Raw genomic sequence first — 18,783 nt, 5'->3', positions numbered from 1 at the left:
TTACTGCAGTTCAAACACTGGAAACTGTATGTGGGGAATCTTAAAACCAAAGCTATCGACATACACAGAAAAGCTTTCCAATGCACGTAACCACACTTCATAAATACAAAATGAAGATTAAAAAAAATAATAAAACACTTAAAAGTCACTTTACTCCTCAGGTCTCTTGGGTTAGCCAGGCACAGACAGAAGGTTTCCATGAAAGAATTATTTTTTTTCTCATTTGAAAAAGTTGTCTTTCTATTACCTTTGGACAGCACAGGCTGTACCACTCCAGTGAAAGATGTTGTATAGCCTTAATGAATACTACAGCAGTCACTCTGAAACAGCAGTCGGACCAGAAGCTTTTAGCAGACGTTGGAACAAATTCAAGTCTTATGTTTCTGCCACCTCCTTCCTTCTCTCAAAGCCAACGCAGTGAATACTGCCCTTCTTCTAAGAAAAAGAGGGATTCACAGATAACCCAATAATCCTGTCACAGCTGCAGGGATATTTTTTCCTTTCGTTATTTAATTACTAGGAACATGCTCTTCCTCAAACTTTGTACGAGCAATGAATCAATTGGTCATTGTGGAAAAAATAATCACTGCAGTAGATCATTTCTCATGTTATCTGCTGGGGTCACAACTCCTCATCTGCTGTAGCTGAGCCTTGTTTCCAATCCATCCATCTTACTAGTCAACCTTCATCTTGTTCCTGTGGTAACACCTACGTGTTTGAAGGTTTGCTTTCTCCTCTAGAGCCTCCCACCCCTACCTTCTATTTCTTTATCAAAGTTATTTATAGTTAACATAATTGCCTGCAGCCTTCTTAACTGCTTAAAGCCCTTTGTGCCCAGTCGACCTGCATTTATACTCGTACCAGTTATGCTTGGAGGATAGTGCTGCAATGGTTCTGTGTTCTCCTCTAGAAAACCAAATCTCTCCTTTTAGGCTCTGAGAAAATTTACTCTTTGTCCTTCTCCACAGGAAAAATTCTTTCTGGTGTTCATGAAGCATTTCTCATCCTTCTGCCTGCTTTGATGGTTCCACTTGCTCATGCTCTGCCTTTTCTGATTTATCAGGGCATGTAGTAGGGCATAATACACTGCTGGATCTTTAAAAATAAAACTTGCTGTTTGTGCATGAGTTGGCATCAGAGTGTTTGCTGTGACAAAACCATAACACTTGTGGAAGTCTCAGCGGGCACCTGAGGTATCTCCTGATGTCCCCTTGGTGCCTAAAAAAGGAAAGGTCAGGTCCAGATCTAAGCCTGGGTCTCTTCTGAGACTTTACTGTCAGTTTAAATATGTTTTCTCTTTTAGCTTTTATGATGCTGACCTAACTTTTCCTAAATGCTATTAAAATTTTAAAAGCCGACACCACCACCAGAATTATGAATTATCTAAAGAGTCAAGAGTAATCACATACATGCTTGTAAAAATGTAAGAACTCTACAAAGGAAACAAGATTCATGGAAACTTTTTGCAACTTCAGAGATTATTTTCTGCTCTTGCTGACCGATGATGGGCAGATTGCTTTTGCTGGGAAAAATTCAATATAAACCTTCATGACCAGGAGAGTGCATCAGAAGACAGATGCTGTTTGTACTTTTGCTATTCGCTTGATTTGATTGCCTTTTATTTCTCCTACACAAGTCTAAGATGTGCCTGCCCTCCCTTCCCCAGCCTAGCCATAAGGATTGCTTACAGCAATAATAGAGGGCACAGCCTGGCCCTGACTTTCAGGAGAAATGGGGAATCTGAGGTTGATGCTCTGTTAGTATGACTCGGGCTGAATTTTTACAAAACTGTTGGAAAATGAGTTATCCCCTGTGATGCACTGAGCAGTTCACACAGCATCCTGAATTCTGCTCTGCTGCCGTTATCCCGAGCTTGCTGCTAAAAGAGCAATACTGCCTGACACAACCCGGCTTTGGAAAGTCTTGCCGAGGCAGGCTTCACCAACCATTTCTGAAACAAAGGAACAATACCCAACCAAATGAAATGCAGTGCATCGGTTAAGTAGATGCAGCATGACGAAAACAAATGAAACCATCTGAAAAGTGAGCTGAACAATTACTTCCATTCTCGTCCAAAAATCACTGTGTACAGTAGGGTAGCATCTTGAACAGTTAAGTGCCCCTCAAATGCAGCATAAAGTCAAAACAAGAACAGCCCTTCGATATTAAAAGCATTCCTGCTGTGTCACATCATGGCGCCTGCCTAAGCTGAATTCAAGACTCTTTATTGTCAAGAGGCACTACCATTACACTACATTTTAATATGGATCTTCGCCAACAATCATAAATAAAACACTCACTCATAAACAATTCCTAAAGGCAGTTTGTCAGATGGTATTTCATTAAAAAAAAAAAAAAAAGAAAGAAAAAAGTTTGCTACAAAGTAGTGGAATACCTTAGTTCATGAGCAGCTGGGGCTTTCTCTCCACTGCGTATCGCTACATGTTCTGCCGGCTCCCCAAAGGCTTTTTAGCTAATGTGTGCTGTGACTACTAGGAGATCCTTCTTGCAAATGAATGAAAAAACCACAGCTAAAAGGTACAGAAAATCAGTGCCATTTTCAAAGGATACTTAATATGGGAAACCTGTAGTGGCCCTCAGTGCAAAAAAAAAAACTTGGAAAAGGCAGAAAAAATGTAAATGAGTTGCAGAATGGTAAAAAGAGAAAATTTTTGTTAACAACCTGGTGGCTAGAGGAAAATTATATTTGCTACGTACCTTCAAAGATTAAATCTGTAAGTGATGAGTTATTCAATTGTACCAGTCCCGATTATGTAAACTCTGAAATTTTCATAAAACAGAAAACATCACCTGACAGTTTTAAAAAGTCAACACGCTTCAGAAGTTTGCTGCATGGCAAAATCTGCAATAAGCACGTGAAATGAAATGGATGGATGTCTCTCTGTTTATTAGACCACTGTGTTGGCCACAGCAATAAACAGTATTAAAAGGTTTTAAAGCAGCCTCCTGTTTGTTTGTTGTTGTTTTTTTCCCCCTCTCCTGACTATTGCTGTGCTCTCAGCCATTAGCAGCGTACCACATACACTTGGAGGTGTAAGGCTGCATTACTTGCACAGAAAGCTGCATTTAGGAGCTCGTTGCAAAGCTGACATCACTGAAACAAAAGTTCACTTCTGCAGGGCTGTGGCAGAGGTTATCATGTAGCACATTGCTAATATACTGGGGGGACCGATTATGTTAACTGCCTGCTAGTGTCCACATCCAGGATGCAATCTCCCCAGGGGATAAACACTCTTGGCAAGCACTGAAACCCAGAAATCTCCTTTGCAAAGCTGTTTGCAATTTGCAGCCAAAACTGTCCACAAACGCTGGGACCCAGGACTGCAGTCCTTGACAGCACACGGCTCCAGACATTTCCACGGGGGAAGTTTAATCTACAAGGATGTAGAAATCTAAAACAAAGTTTTGCTCAAAGTAACTGTTTGTCAGATCATGTGCCTCTAATTTGGTTTCCAGTGACATTATACAGCTGCAGCCAATGGACTCCAGCCAGGCCCAGCAGTCACCGAGGTTCTTTTTGGTTTAAATTTAGTATCTGAACATGTTTTGCCCATCATTAAAATGGAGAGTAATTGCTCAAAAGTGAACCATAGATGTTACAACTGCAAGGAACGCATTAGGTCACCTAGTCCCATCCTCAGGGCAATGCGGGATTGAAAACACATTGGAACAAATACTGAACAGAGCTGAGTTTGTTCTTTTTTCCTATTATTTTTTCTTTATTGTAGTCATTAATCAGTATATCCAGAAGTTCAAAAAACAACCACAAATGCCAGTGTAAACATGCTTCAGGTATATAAGTAATATAAAGTATTGCACGTACAAAAGTCCTATGTTTGGTAGCTCCTTATGGTGCTATTTCATCAGAGTTGTGCCAACGTCGTGAATTTAATGAGCTAGCCGACCGTAGGTCAGAATCTGCTACACACAACAACTCAATATTTACAAAAGCGAGAAGCTCACTGTCATTTTCACGGGAGGTTGATCTCACCTGGAATGTGCAGGACACAGAGGTGCGCAGAGGTGGAAGGGGCTTGCTGTGTGGTGGCATTTATCAGCGGATTTCTCAAACCCTTTGGTGGTCAGGTCTCAGGAACCAGAGGTGCCACTGTCTGATGCTTGTGTCTCCTCCTCTCAGTAAGTCTCGAGGGCATGAAAATGATAACCTAAAGACTCCATGAAGGACTTCTTGCCAGTTTGCCTTAGACATGAGGACGGAACACACCTGCCTAGGTTTCCTAGCTCTTGCTTAGATTTCACAGGTCAGCCTGTGTGCCAGAAGTGGTAAGACTAAAATGTCCTGTAGGACTGACAGAAGCAGCCATGTCTCATGGCTACTCCTGTCCTAAAGTCCCAGGGAGCAGGAGGGCAGGTATCCAAAAGGAGACAAGCAGAGGCTGAAGGGATACAGCCATTTGACCATTTGAGAAGCTGAGATGGATGGGAGAGAAAAAGAGCTCAGGAGATGGAAAATGTGATAGATGTTTCAGAAAATGAACAATTGCTCCTGACGTTTACACAAGACAGCAAATTTCACACTCAGCCAGAACTGGAAGACTTGAGCTTTCAGGCACAAATTTGCATAGATCCAGAGCTTAGAGCCCCAGCTGAGATAAGGACCAAGCTATTTTTGCTCACTGGAGAGAATGAACGAAGCCTCTCTTCTTCAGAATCCTCGAGTCAGAAAAACAAACAAGCAAACAAACAATTGTGTATATTGTTACTCTTTACCTCAAAATATCTTCCTTTTTTTTTTCTCCCTTTTGTTCACTCTTAGCTGGCTGGCATCCTATCTTCTGCATAAATACAATCCTTGCTCACCTTCCCTACAAGACATTGCTTAAGAAATAATTATCTTCTACTACAAACTTCAGTGAAATCTCTTCAACTCTTTAAATATGCTGCTAGCTTGTAGTCCATAAAATGAAAACAAAAATTTCTTTAGATGAGCAAAATGTTAGGGTCTGTGACACAAATTCAACAGAAGATACACCAGCAGTAGCCACTTAAGAGGGTATTTCAACCAAATGACAGGGCAATGGCAAAGAAAATTCTTCCTAGCCCCAAAATACTCCAAATCCTCTCCATAAGACCACAGATGCATGCCTGTGACAATTTAAGTCAGTGTTTCACAAAGGACTGCATCCTGTGTCAGGTGGCAGCCATCAGCAATGGGATAAGCAGGTAACTCATCCACTGTATTATGCTGCACATGGATTTTGTTATCTGCGTGCAATGCTGCCAGCTGTGGGTTGAAAGAGATACAATACATACTTGATTATCCTATGCCTTATCTTGTAAAAAGCTGCATAAATCCTCTGTTCTGCAAAACACCTTGTAACCAAGAAAGATGTGCTCTGTGTGTACGATAGGTTTACTTTTCTATTTACATGCAAGGTAAGTACATGATTTCTATATTTTGGCTTTTTTTTTTTCTCTCAAAATCTAAGCTGATGATTATATCAGATACTTATCCTGAAAAGGTGGAAAATAAATAACTGTGCCCTGTCTATACAGTTCTTTATAGACTACCTTTGTGTTTCAGAAGTACTTTCACAGTACTGATATATTGCTTGTCTCCCTGAGCCATAATTTCATAGAAGTTCTTATTCTTAGGGAGGTGTCAAAGGTATTCTGCGTGATACAGTAGTGTTCAGAAGCTCTGTCTTGGTCCATCTTCTAGACAATACAGCAATGCAGGCGTTTTCTCCTTGGGAGATTTGGGCTTGTTCTGGAAGTGCCTCAGTATACCACACGTGTTCAAAAGCATCTGGTAAAATGCAGACTGACTGAAATATGGAACAAACATTCTGTTCAGTGGTGAGTATGTTCTTAAGGCAGTGATAAAGTTGCTTTCTTTGGCAAGGATGGCCATCATGTGGCATGTTCTCAGAACGTTGCATAGATCAGGCTATGACACCATGTCACTCGCAGGTACAAAAGAAGACTGGTGGAAGGAAACCTTCATTTACTCCTCATGGTTTCTAGTCGCAGGCAGGATTCTGACTTGATCTGTCACTCTCTTCCTCTATGCATCAGTAGTCTTGTTATTTGTCAGTTGTTCCCTGTCAGCCATGTCATCTTGAGGGGGTCTAGCTCTGTCAAAGAAGCCACACTGCAGAAAACAATCAACAGAAACAAAGGCGTCACGATAAGAAAACCACAGGGAGTCTCAGCTGCTGTTTCATACTTTGCTTGCTCAAGCTGAAAGGTAGGGTACAGTCTATGGCAACCTGACGGACTGTGAACTGTTTTTGCTCCTGTTCAAATCATTCCGTATAAAAAATGAAAGTTTTAGGTGCAAGACGTTGAGTTCCAAAGTATAGCTTTAAAAATTCAAATTGTATGAAAGCTGTCTTTGCAGGCAATGCAGAGGCTTGTTTGAACGCCAGTACTGACTGACACTAATGAGGAAACTGTCAATTTCAGTGCAGCAAGACACTAACTCAGAATACCTATCAGAATAGACAAAATAATTATAGAATCATCATAGAACCATAGAATGGTTTGGATCATCACGTTCCAGCCCCCTGCCATGGGCAGGGACACCTCCCACCAGACCAGGTTGCCCAAAGCCCCATCCAGCCTGGCCTTCAACACCCCCAGGGATGGGGCATCCACAGCTTCTCTGGGCAGCCTCTGCCAGGGCCTCACCACCATATGAGTGAAGAATTTCTTCCTAATATTGAATCTAAATCTTCCCTCTTTTAGTTTAAGGCCATTACCCCTTGTCTTATCCCTACACCCCCTGACAAAGAGTCCCTCCCCAACTTTCCTGTAGGCCCCCCTTTAGGTACTAGCAGGCTGCTGTAAGGTCTCCTCAGAGCCTTCTCTTTTCCAGGCTGAACAACCCCAGCTCCCTCAGCCTGTCTTCATACGAGAGGTGCTCCAGCGCCCTGACCATCCTTGTGGCTTCCTCTGGACTCACTCTAACAGCTCCATGTCCTTGTGCTGTGGCCCCAGAGCTGAACGCAGGGCTCCAGGTGGGGTCTCAGGAGAGCAGAGCAGAGGGGCAGAATCCCCTCCCTTGCCCTGCTGGCCATGCTGCTTCTGATGCAGCCCAGGGTATATTTACATAATAATAATAACAATAATCATAGAAAATGTGTTCAGAAATGTGCACAGAACATTGTTGTAACCAAGACTAAAGATCACTAAAGATGAGTTTACTGTCACCAAACTGTAACTACCTTAAAGTTAGCCTTCTGGTTGAAACTAGTTACATAGGCTTCACGAGAGGTCAAAGCAGACTACTACCAAAAGGCGACTCCTCTCATCCTCACCTGTTCTAGAGATACTTCGTTGCTCTTGTAGTTAACAGACTACAAAGGGAATATGGACAGTTAGAATAGGCTGCACACCTGATCTACCACCTTTCGGCAGCTCAAAGCAGATGAGCTATATCTTAATTTATGAAATTTTCAAAGAGACAAAGAGTTTTTTCTTTGATTGGTAACTGAAAGGATGGCAAAAAGCTACATTGGTTCCCCGTAATGTAGCAGCTTCCAGTAACTTGTCTTAAAACCTGTGAAGGGAGTGTAAAACCAACACAGACCTAAAAACCTTAGAAAACTGAAGATACAGCACGCTAATATAAAAGGAAATCTAAAAATTTATTGTCAAAGCTGGGAGTGTTGTTATATGCTAACAAAAACTGGAAATTCCTTAAGTATTCAGAGAAAACAAAGTTAGAGTCACTTCTTTATGAACCTAAACATCCTGAAAAAGAGGATCATAGGTCTTGGGAAAACAGCCAAACTCCGTATGCCCATTTATAACCACACTGTAATAATAAGGGAGGACTTTGAAAACATGCTCCCTACATAAAGGTCAGTGACACTAGCATGTCAGAAATGCCAAAACAAAGAAGACACATGTGTATTGTTGCTTTTCCTCCAAACCATTAAAGATCACAACCTCTTATTTTCCTTATCTGTGAGCATCTTCCAGTACTTTTCAGATTTTTTTTTTCCTTAAGGCAACAGAAATAGTATTAACACAAACATACCTTCCATAAAGCTAGGGTCAGCATAGCTAGTACCAGTAGTCCAAGAAGAATCGCTAGTATTATAACCCATAAAGGGATTACAAAGGAGACATTTGGAGTGGACCAAATGACAGATGTTCTGATCTGAAACGAAGAGAATACGTTAAATGAACAAAAAATAAGCAAAGCAAATCTGACAGTAGAATACACAGGTTATAAGTTTCAATAGCATTTTGCAGATTAGAAACACACGTTGCTTGGAATTTTCCCATGTTGGCTTAATTTACTGCAAGTTTATTTTCTCTTGTTCATGATAGTTTCTAGAAATGGGATTTGCACATCTACAAAAGCACTTGCCATCTCAGACGTAAGGAACATTTCCCCTTAACACAACACAGCAAAGACAAAAAAAAACCAAAAAAAACCCTTCTGTACAGATAATTCAAGAAGTTTCAAGAAGAAAAAATCTCCTCGCATGTATGCTGGTACAGCCTGGACCAGTGTAACTTACTTATATAGAAATATTCTGAAACAATGGTTGACTTCAGCCCAAACTCTTAATTCAAACCACAGTAGATACCAGCTACATTAGTGTTATTCTAATTTCTGCTGACAAGCCTGTATACATTTTTTCTAGGACTTCTGCTTTAGCTAAACAGTCCAAAAAGGAGACTCAAGCAGAACACAGTGTCCTTGTGATGCAGCCTCACGTCCCGTATGCTCCTTGAAAGAAGGCGAGCGTACCTCCTGTTACGTGCATGGGAGATAAGCATAACCCACTGTCTGTCCTTGTCTGAGGCTCTAGAAAGCAGCAGGTGTGTCTAACAATTTATGGAAGGTTTTAGTTGAATCAGCAAACTTCCCTCTTTAGACCTTCATGTTGACAAAGAGTAATAATAACCCTTCTTTATTTCTCCTTCTGGGGTCATCCATACAAGGAACCTCCTCCTTACTCTCCCCCTTTGTACCTTGTAGACAAATTTATACTATGCTGTCAGACTCTGCTTGGAAGACTCCTCATCAATCTCATTTAATATTTGCTCTCTCCCTGCCATTCCCCAGTGAGAAGGAGTGAGTTTGAGCTTTTCTTATCTCTTCAGACATAGTTATGTCCCTTTTTTTTTTTCTTCTTTATTTTTTTCTTTTTTTTTGGGTCAAACTTTTGTCTTCTTTTTGTCTTAATTGTTAGGCTGGGAAGTTAAATTTCTTTGGGACTTTCTGTTGGACCTCTCTCATTTACTCCTAGTCTCTCTTTAACAGGATAAGTATGTGGCAGATGGAAGTTATTTTATTCTTCATGACAAGGTGACAAGTTTGCTTTGCAATCTGATTACACTAACTCTCAAATTATCTTCCTCTTTAGTGCTTGAGGCTTGAGGTACAGGTAGGAAATCTGCTCTTCTTAATAAATTTCTTGGCTATTGCCCAGCCCCTGATCTGCACTCACTGCAAATTCTCTTTTTTTTTTTCCTATTAGCTCAGTGGCTGATACACCTGCAATTTAGGATAAGTCTAATTTGCTAATTCATGAGACAGCACGCTAAGTTTGAAGACTGGACATGACTTTGTAGTCCAGTTCCCAATTAATTCAGTTCTGTGTCTCTGTCACTTTTCTCCTTGAAGATGGCAAATTTCAGCCTTTCTGCAACTTCTAGCCCTTTCCTCTTTTACTCTTCCTCTTGATCTTTCCCAGACTTCTCATGCTGTAAGTGCCAGCAGATCTTTCATCCATGCTTAACTGGAAGACACTTTGTAATCGTCTTCTCCATGTACATCACCTGTGTAGCCAACTATCCTCACTCTGACACAGCACTTGCAAAAATGGTAATAAAAAATGTAAACAGTTATTACCCTATAAGACTTAATGTAATGCAAGACAAAAGTATAGCATATGCAAAGAATAAATATTAGTTAGCCAATTAGAGCAAGAGAAATTTATTTCAAGGCAAACAAAGTTAGTTAAAAACCATGAAGACCCATGCCTGGGTCCCAACAGTGTGTTGCTTGAGTAACTGCAAGGATACCACTCCCATCTCTGGGAGGTTTCTGAAGCACGGCAGAACTTTGTAGGCTCTGTATCACTGGATTCAGCAATAGCAGTGCTTATTTAATAAGTGTTATTGAATGGATTTCCTTGTGTCTCAGAGTGGCACTGTATCTGGCATTAAAATGCAAGGGCAGAGAAAATGAGCAAAAGGTCATCTGAACTGTCTGCAGAGATTCCTCCCAGAGAAAGGCCAGTTAAGGAAAAAGATGAATTAAAGCAAAAGGCTCATCTGGCAATCAGAAGGGATGCGGACACGATGGGCTGCATGAAGCCTGCAGCAAGCAATGAGCTCAGCTGCCCAACGAAGAAAGTGTCTCCCTTCTGCTGCTCAAAACTCCTTATGAACACAGAGGAAAGGGCTGGAAAGTGCTGATAGAAATTCAAAGAGCACCATGACAGACACAAATGAGATTGATTGAAAAAAAAACACAAAAAAAACCACCACAATTCATGTATATTGCGTGCTTCCTCTGCTGGCAAAGTCTGTAGTACCACAAGCAAGAAATTACCTTAAAATTATATGCATTATTTGAGAAGGATCTGAAGCTATGAACATACCTTACTTAAGTAAGGTTTGGGCTTCCCTTCTGTGCTAACACTACCGCGTATCCAAGCATTTTGCTGTGGAGGTGGAGCAGTGAGGCGATACCCCAGTTACTGTGCCACTTGCAAGCAACAGCGGAAAGCAAGTGCAAGCAGAGCTTTCTATCCTGTAAAGTTTCATGAAACAATTGACTCCATTTTACAGTAAGATCAAACCCCAGTGAAGACCCATTTGCTTGCAAAAGTTGGATGTAGTCGTTTCTGGTATGGGTAGCTTGAGCCAAATTCCCAAGTGGCATAACGTGACTGAGGTTAATACAACAGGAAACGCAGTCAGCATCGCTGCCCCGGGCCGGGCTGTGCAACATCAGCAAACCAGGACAAAAGGACTCCAGCAAGCTGACGGCCAGCTATGAATGGGTTGGTAGAGAGGCTGTCTAACAAAATCACACATTCTGAATACAGAGATTATCCTACTTTTGTACAAAATATTTTTGTTTGCAGATTTGAGATAGTATTTGACTGATCCACAGCTGCCTCCTTCAGCACAGGTCCACCCTCATCCACGCTAAGGCAACTCCTTCAGCAAGGAGGTGCTTTTAGGGAAAGGTGAGCTAAGCTGCTCCTGGTGTTATCTAAGATCTGGATTGCTCACAAGGCTGCCTACTGACTGCACAGGAGCACAGCAATTAGACTCTAACTAACGTGCTGCATTCGGGTCACTGTTCAAAATTAGATGGGGTCAAAAAACATGTTTGAGACCCTGCTGAAATCAGTGGAAACAGAGGATCTCATTAAGGGCTGGGGATTCCATTAGGGTTGAGTAAAGCTGACAGGTATGTATGGATCTACAGGTAGGTAGCCATTCTATGTCTACTTCGATGCACTGCTTCCTAGGTGTGTGCTGCAGTTGCCTGCTCTGTTTTCTTTCCTCTTAGGCTGTGAAGAAGACAATCTAACCCTTCTTGTGATACCTATTAGAGAATCTGTCAGCACGGATCCAGTTAGGAACATCTGGGTTTTTTTGAGGCCACACTGTAAGCAATGTTGCTTAGCCTTGCTTGTACTCAGCCTTGCTCAGCCTTGTGCTCAGCGTTGTGCTCAGCCTTGCTTGTACTGTGTGGGTGCATAATCCTCGTCCCTAACTTTCTCCTATTGTTCCGCCTTTGCAGTGTAATTCAGTGTAATTTCCTGTAGCTCAGTAGCTCAGCTGGAGTCTGACAAATGTTGAAATATAAACAAGAAGCCTTAATCTTACAGAAGTGCAGGGCATTGTGTATATAATCCCTAGATTATCAGCAATGAATGTAACAGTAGAAATGGGCTCCATCCTGTATCAAGGAGAAAGTTGCTGCAAAGCTGCCACATCTCTGCTCTCTTGAAGCAGAAGCAAGACCAACAGCTAATGGACCTATATAAAATCTTGCAAACTATCTTGTCTCACCCAGCTTTTCCCCCTTTGCTGTCTCAGGTTCCTGAAAGCTAGCGAATGGCTGTGCTAAGTGCTTGAGATACATGGAGCAGCTCTATGAGTGAGCAGAAGATTACACGCAGTCCCACTCCTGCCTGTGTGCACTGACAGCAGAACTAGTGCCCCAGGGCTGCCTCCTTTCATACAGAGCCTGGTGGGGCTGCTAACACAATTCCTGGTGAACAGCTTGGCACTGCAAAGTCCCGAACACCCACAGAGCTGAGGCAGGAGCTGGAGGGGAAGAAAGAAACAAAGCATCCCTTCAGTTCTGCCTGCCTCATTTCACCGTCTCCACAGAAGACTGTCCCTCCTCGACCCCATGCTGTCCACAACACTTTTACATATGATTTTGATTTAAGACAAGTCTACATTATTCAGCTTGGATTTCTGTTCTTCATGTGGTAGGTTTAGTGCTGCAGGATCAGAGCCAGGGAATGTTTTGGGGGAGATTTATCTGTTTTCATCTAAGGTGGCCAATATGAAGAAGTGGAATTTTTACGTGTTGCATGTTGGCACTGTCCTTTAGATGCATTTTGGCTTTTCTCTCTTCAGAGCTTCAAGACTTTCTTATACTGAATGCTGAAAACAGAGATTGCTTCTCTGTCAGACTGGTGAAAAGCACACCTTGCAGACATAAGACGGGATCCATCTGACTTCCGGCGTTTTGGGTGTGCAATGGGGTGACAAGGAATGCCGTCTGGCTCAGGCATGGAGGTGAAGGTGAAGCCAACCAGAGTTACAGACAGCGCTTTGCTTGCTATTGGAAATAAAATGCAAGCTGGCCTTAGAACAGATGTTGTCTGATAGTCTTAACTTCAGAATCACTACCGTGATTCTATGAAAGTATTTCTATAGGGGAGCTTTTATTTCTTTTTAATTTACCTTTTTAAATTTTTTTTTCTTCTTTCAGAACACAGTACCTGATAACAAGCATGACGCATTTTTTCCTTTTGTCCTTTAAAAGACACTTTTAAAAATAATTTCTCCATAGTTTTATCTGCTACTTTAAGAAACAATAGCTAAATTAATTATTCTAATGCTATTAATTTTATTGCTTATGATGGCTTTCTTCTAATCTTATTCATTTTATTACAGTGACCATAAGACAGTAACTCTTTAGTACTGTATGTTCCCATCTAACCTCTGTAGAATGATGTTCTTGCATGCTCTGCAGAAAAGCTGAAAATAAAATGTAAAAGCTCCCTTGAGCTTGGAGTCATAATTAATATTGACATTTATTTTTACACTTTACAAATGTTTGTGCAAACACATTTCATATGGAATATAAGCACATTTAAAATAAAAGTACTCATCACCATGTAATAGCTAAAAATGAGTTATAAGCCTGAGTCTGAAAATAATTTTGTGAACTGTGGGACACTGGTCAAAAACTTTATACTAGAGGTATGGCCTCTGAAGACCCTATCAAACAATTAAGAAAAGAAATTGTATCTTGTTAAACTCCAAACAGGCTCAAGAACCAGAAATTAAAATAGAAAAAAAAAACACTGTTTATTGTTACTCTAGACTTTGCATAATAAAAAGTGTAATTTCACCTTCCACATGAAATTAATCAAGTGCTGCATTATTATTTACCATAATAATCTCTAAGAAAAAAATATATTTTCTCTTGAAATCCAACCAGTTGTACAATAGTTGTAATTCCAAGCCTATCAAAACCAATAGAAATACATTTTACTATAAAAAATTCAGCATTTATCATAACCACATCATAAATCATCTATGTATCATCTACCTCTGTTCAAGATACAGACCTTTATTCCATGGCAATGAAAATAAAGACCTCAGAGCTGCAAATATGTAAGCACATACATGACTCTGTATGTAACTGATATCTATGGGATTACTTATACCATTAAAGTTAAATATCTGTATCAGCCTGCATAATGGGAACCCAGTGCTGTATGAGTTAAACGAAGGACATGTGCTCTGTTCTTTTCGAATATATTATCCTAACTGCAAAAAATGTAAGGTGCTAGCTGATAATTAAGTGCATACTGTCGACAATTGATTTTAAAATATTAAAATCTTTATTCCACTTTCCCCCTTACACTGTCTGAAAGAAAACTATAAACTTCCAAATAAATCTTTGGAAACTTTTAAAACGCAACCACTGATCTTTTTCAGAAGAAGCAAAAATATTAAGCATTGCCCAACTTCAAGCAAATATTTTCTTCTTGAGACTGGAACATCAAAAGAACTTGTGCATATAACACATCAAGCTATAGAGCTGGCAAACATCCACTGCCATGTCCAGATATGAAACAACATAAAAGCGCTATCATTTTTCAACGTTTTACAGTTGCCATTACAGGCATTTTGCTGTAAATCATCTGCACCAAATAACAAGCATAATACTGGCTGGAGTAAGAGAATAAAATGCTTATCTGATCACTTGGTAGATCATCTGACACTCGTTGAGAACAGCAGGCTATCACCTGGGCTAAAGCACTTCAGCCCAGATGAAGGCACCACTATCAATAGAGCTCTGCACAACATGTGTTTCTGGTATGGAACACATGCTGCAAGAAAATAAAAAGAGCCTGAATATATCTGTCAGCTTGGAGCCTTTGAACCTTCTTGGGTGAACACTGCATTAAGTATCAAATCTCTCCGGTGAAATCATGGCCCTCCTAGTATTAGAGGCTGAAGATCTGTCACTGAGCCTACAGGACCAGGATTTTACCTTGTGTCTTCCCAGTGCAAATAGAAACCAGCCATTCAACCTCTGCTTGTTTAAAACAAAACTTTATAGCTTGTATCCTCTAACATACATTCAGTGTAAACTGTAAAGTGTATTATGTTGCTTTCAAAGATAAGAAAATCTGTTCCCTACTACTACATCCCAACAGACCAATATGATATATTTGCATCAGGATTTAACTTGAAGAAATTTGGATTGATCTTACCTTTAAAAAGAGCTATGAATGATAAATCTTTAGAAAGATGAGAACAATAAGCCTTCAAATTTCAGATGACTCATACTAAAATCAAATTTTGCACTCATATTTTATTCACTTGCAGCAGTAATGACAAAATAAGAGTGAATTTTAACCATGATATCAGACACCAAAAGAAGTAAATTCCTTTTAAGTTGCTCCCCAAACTCAATGCTTTGGCAACAGCAAACAAATCAAATTTATGTTTCCAAGATTCATTTTTCATATAAGAACCCAGAGCCATACTAATCTCACTCTGAAATAAGGCAAGTACTTTAGTATTCAACTAACACATCTGTAGGGATTGCCAGACAATTTTATATCTCCTACCTGATGAGATGGCAAAACCTAGGGAGGCATGCAGACCCTTCTGAAAATTAGGGTAAAGAAGAAAGTTTAATATAGGTAAGAGAGAGGTTGCCATAGATAATCCATAAACTTGTGTAAGAAAACTGCCAACTGGGAGAAAGATGAGATCTCTAAACCTGACAGAAACAAGATTCTGGATTTTGCATGAGAAAATTCCTCTTTTTTTAAAAAAAAAAAAAAAACAACTCCAGATGAGGTAATTAGATACTTGCTTTCATGATTTTGTTGTTTTCTTCTGAGTGAAAAATCCATCCAGTTTGCAATAAAACAGTCTGCACATTAATGCAACACACAGTTATTTAAAATGGAATTAGTATTATATACCAGCAACTTTCACAGAATGCAATAAATGTATTTCCTTTAGGCATTACCTTAGGAATTTACACTAGAAACACAGGAAAGACTGATCTCAATATTTTCACCTATAAAAACTCTCACAGCCATGATCAGAATGACCAAATACATGTGCTTCACACAAAGATACAATTTTCAGTTACTTACTGCTATGCTTCCCCGGGGGAGCTTTGCTGGCTGCACTTTATAGGGCATGTTCTTAACTTCGAAGGACACATTGGAAGAAAGAGTATAGGGATCGTTTTTTCTCTGAAATTATATGAAAAGAAGAAATTATTAAAAACCATGTTTCTACTTAAAAGCATAATGAGAAATAAGCAGAGAAAAAATAGAGAGAACTCATTTCCTAAGGCAAAGATGGTTTCTTTCAGTAAAGGGTACAGCAGTCCTGGGACCTGTATGCATCCACAAATAAGAGAGCACAAATTTGAAATACAAAGACTGCATGTTCAAAGCATGGGAGAAGGGTTAGATATGTAGAAGGGCACATGCAGTTGTTTCTCACTGCAACAGGAGACTGGTGAGTTAGAAGGAGGAGGAGGTTTATAGGGTGTCTGTTTTAAAACCTTGCCTCTGCTCACAAAGCACAACAAGAACCAGAGGTATCTTGAGATTTCCAGGCCCATGCTGAGACCAGGCTGGTACAGTTGTATGATGGCATCAGAGGAATGGCTGTGAATTCCCATCAAAGAACCATAGGGACAAATATCTTTGCACTTTACTTAGGGTGTGATTGGCTTCCCGTTGCAGCAGAGTTCATAAATAACACAACAACTCACCTTGATTTTTTACTACACAGTGCAACTGCCATAGGAATGTATCATAGCCACTGCTTAACAGGGTGCTAATAAAATATTTACATAGCTCTCATTAAGCACTTCAGCATATCCAGAGATATATAGAATAAACAAATGTAGCTCTGTCTGTCCTCTGTCTTTCATTTAAACTTGCTTGTATTTATTAGAGATTCAGTTAGATTAGATTTGATTAGGCAGTATTTTTTCTGGTTTAGAATGACTCAAAACTGTTATATCCTACAGCTCATGCTGAGAGCTTCAGTTAGCGCTGTCACCTCATTAGGAAGCCATACAGACACTGACACACTACATCTGACTGTCTGTCTGTCTCGTGCTGTTCTGGCCTCAACAGCAACCTCCATCCTGCACAAACTGCCTTGAAATGGTAGTCGAGTGTGAACATGGCCTTTGGAAAACAGCCACCTAAATCTGTACTGAATTGGTGTAAAATCTGACATTTGAATGTGCGTGCCCTTTAGAAGGATCTTAATGGCTGCAACATTTACTACAATGGATACCAATATTTCCACACACTTATTTTGAATCCTGTTGAGATCCTGACATCATCCATCTAACTGGAACTAGCTTTGAAGGTTAGGTACACCAGGAATCAAGTAAATTTTTCAATACTCTTTGAGTTTGAGGTCTTTCCATTACACTGAATGTAATGTTGTCGCAGAGGGAAGATCCTGCATGCTAACTACCTGTTTTCTTGTTTTTATCCCAAGGAAAGATGCCTAACTGGCTACCATGCTCTTCTGGAAGTCAAGTCCCTTTGCATTAGACTCCTTGAGGTAAACAACTTTAGTCTTTTATATAAGAATATTTTTGAAGCACTTTATCATTTTTGCTACCTGTCTCGATCCTTTTTGAAATATCAGAATTCAACACAATATTCCACTGCTGATTTATGGAAAGGTAGGGCCTTGTAAGTGAAGCACTCCTCTGTTTTGGCACCAGAGGCTCACAGATTACATTGAATAACAGACAAACTGGGATGAATTTTAAACTATCCCAGTAACCCGAGCCAAATGTAAATTCTACCTTATCCATTTTGCAAAGCTCAGTTGCCTCCCCTGCCCCCCCATAATCTCCAAGCACTTATGAAATTTCTCCCATCTTCCAGGTTGACTAATGTGGAAGTACCGAAAGCCATTTGTCATCTTCTGAAGTCATATTTGTATTTAGTACCTAAAGAAACCCACAGTATTTCCCATTTCTATAATAATTCATATGAAATTCTTCTGTATGTTGTATTATATAGTGCTTTATTAATCATTAAAGTTATTCTACCAGTCATAACAGTTTATTTTATCGACTGTAATCGTATCCAGTGCATTTGGAATGACCCTGTCATTTCCTAAATCCCCTTCTGCAAGACTTTCTCATTCCTTCTACTTATGACACATTTCGGAGTTCTGTTCCACTGACAAGACTTAGTTCCTATGCGATTATCCGAAATCTTTTCCTCCCTGCTAAGTGTTGTTTTCCTCTGGAATTTCCAATTTTATCAAAGGTATAAACCTTATCAGTCTAAGACACCTTTTCAGCTGTTTTATGGAATAAAGACTGAGGTAATAGAGACCCCGTGACAATTTTGACCAGTGTTTTCATAGTAAAAAGTTTTTTTTTTTTTAGGTTTAAATGACATTTTCCATATTTGACTTGTTCTGACACTGAATATCACTGAGCCTGCCTCTGTCTTCTTTACTTCCACCTAGCCAGCTCACTTTGCACTTGTGGGTGCATCCCATCAGGTCCCTTGGGCTTTTGTATGTCCAAGTTTTTTAAATGTTCCCTAACCAGATACACCTCCACTGAGGGTTAATGTTCATTGCTGCAGGTTTTCTCTCCCATTGTAGAGGCCTTGGATTACTGTATGAAGATTTTACTAGTAAGGAGGCATCAAATAACTTGGCCTTCTGCACACCCCATTCAGCAGAAGGTCCATATTTTCCCCAGCCTCCCTTTTCTTCTGATGTACTTACAGAAGCTGCCTCGTTGCCCTCAAAGTACCTGGCTCAGCTCCTGGTGGGCTTTTGTTTTCCTAACCGCTCAGAGAGCATCTCATTATTCCCCAGCCAACACCTACTCCAGGTCAACTGACCCTGCTTCCACCTCTTGCACGTTTCTTTTTTATGTTTGAGTTTTACCAGGAACTCCTTGTTCATCCACGCAAACCTCCTGCCACCTTTGCTTGACTTTCCACATGTCAGGATGGACTGGTCTTGAAC

The 18,783-nt window shown here is 40.2% G+C and overlaps 1 protein-coding gene across 1 annotated transcript in view; it reads right to left on the bottom strand.

The window, feature by feature from the left end:
• Positions 1-3,712: 3,712 nt before the first annotated feature.
• Positions 3,713-18,783, bottom strand: part of ITGA8 (integrin subunit alpha 8) — a 107,416-nt gene continuing 92,345 nt past the window's right edge. Inside the window, exons 28-30 of the mRNA XM_068673854.1 lie at positions 15,900-16,001; positions 8,030-8,152; positions 3,713-6,136 (exon numbers count right to left, since the gene is read on the bottom strand). Of these exons, the coding sequence (XP_068529955.1) occupies positions 6,050-6,136; positions 8,030-8,152; positions 15,900-16,001 (312 nt within the window). The 3' untranslated portion in view covers positions 3,713-6,049. The remainder of the gene's footprint in view (positions 6,137-8,029; positions 8,153-15,899; positions 16,002-18,783) is intronic.

This window comes from Anas acuta, chromosome 2 (assembly GCF_963932015.1).
Source record: "Anas acuta chromosome 2, bAnaAcu1.1, whole genome shotgun sequence".
Classification (NCBI taxonomy): domain Eukaryota; kingdom Metazoa; phylum Chordata; class Aves; order Anseriformes; family Anatidae; genus Anas; species Anas acuta.
Note: the sequence above shows the minus strand (reverse complement) of the source record. Positions and strands in the feature narration are given on the sequence as shown.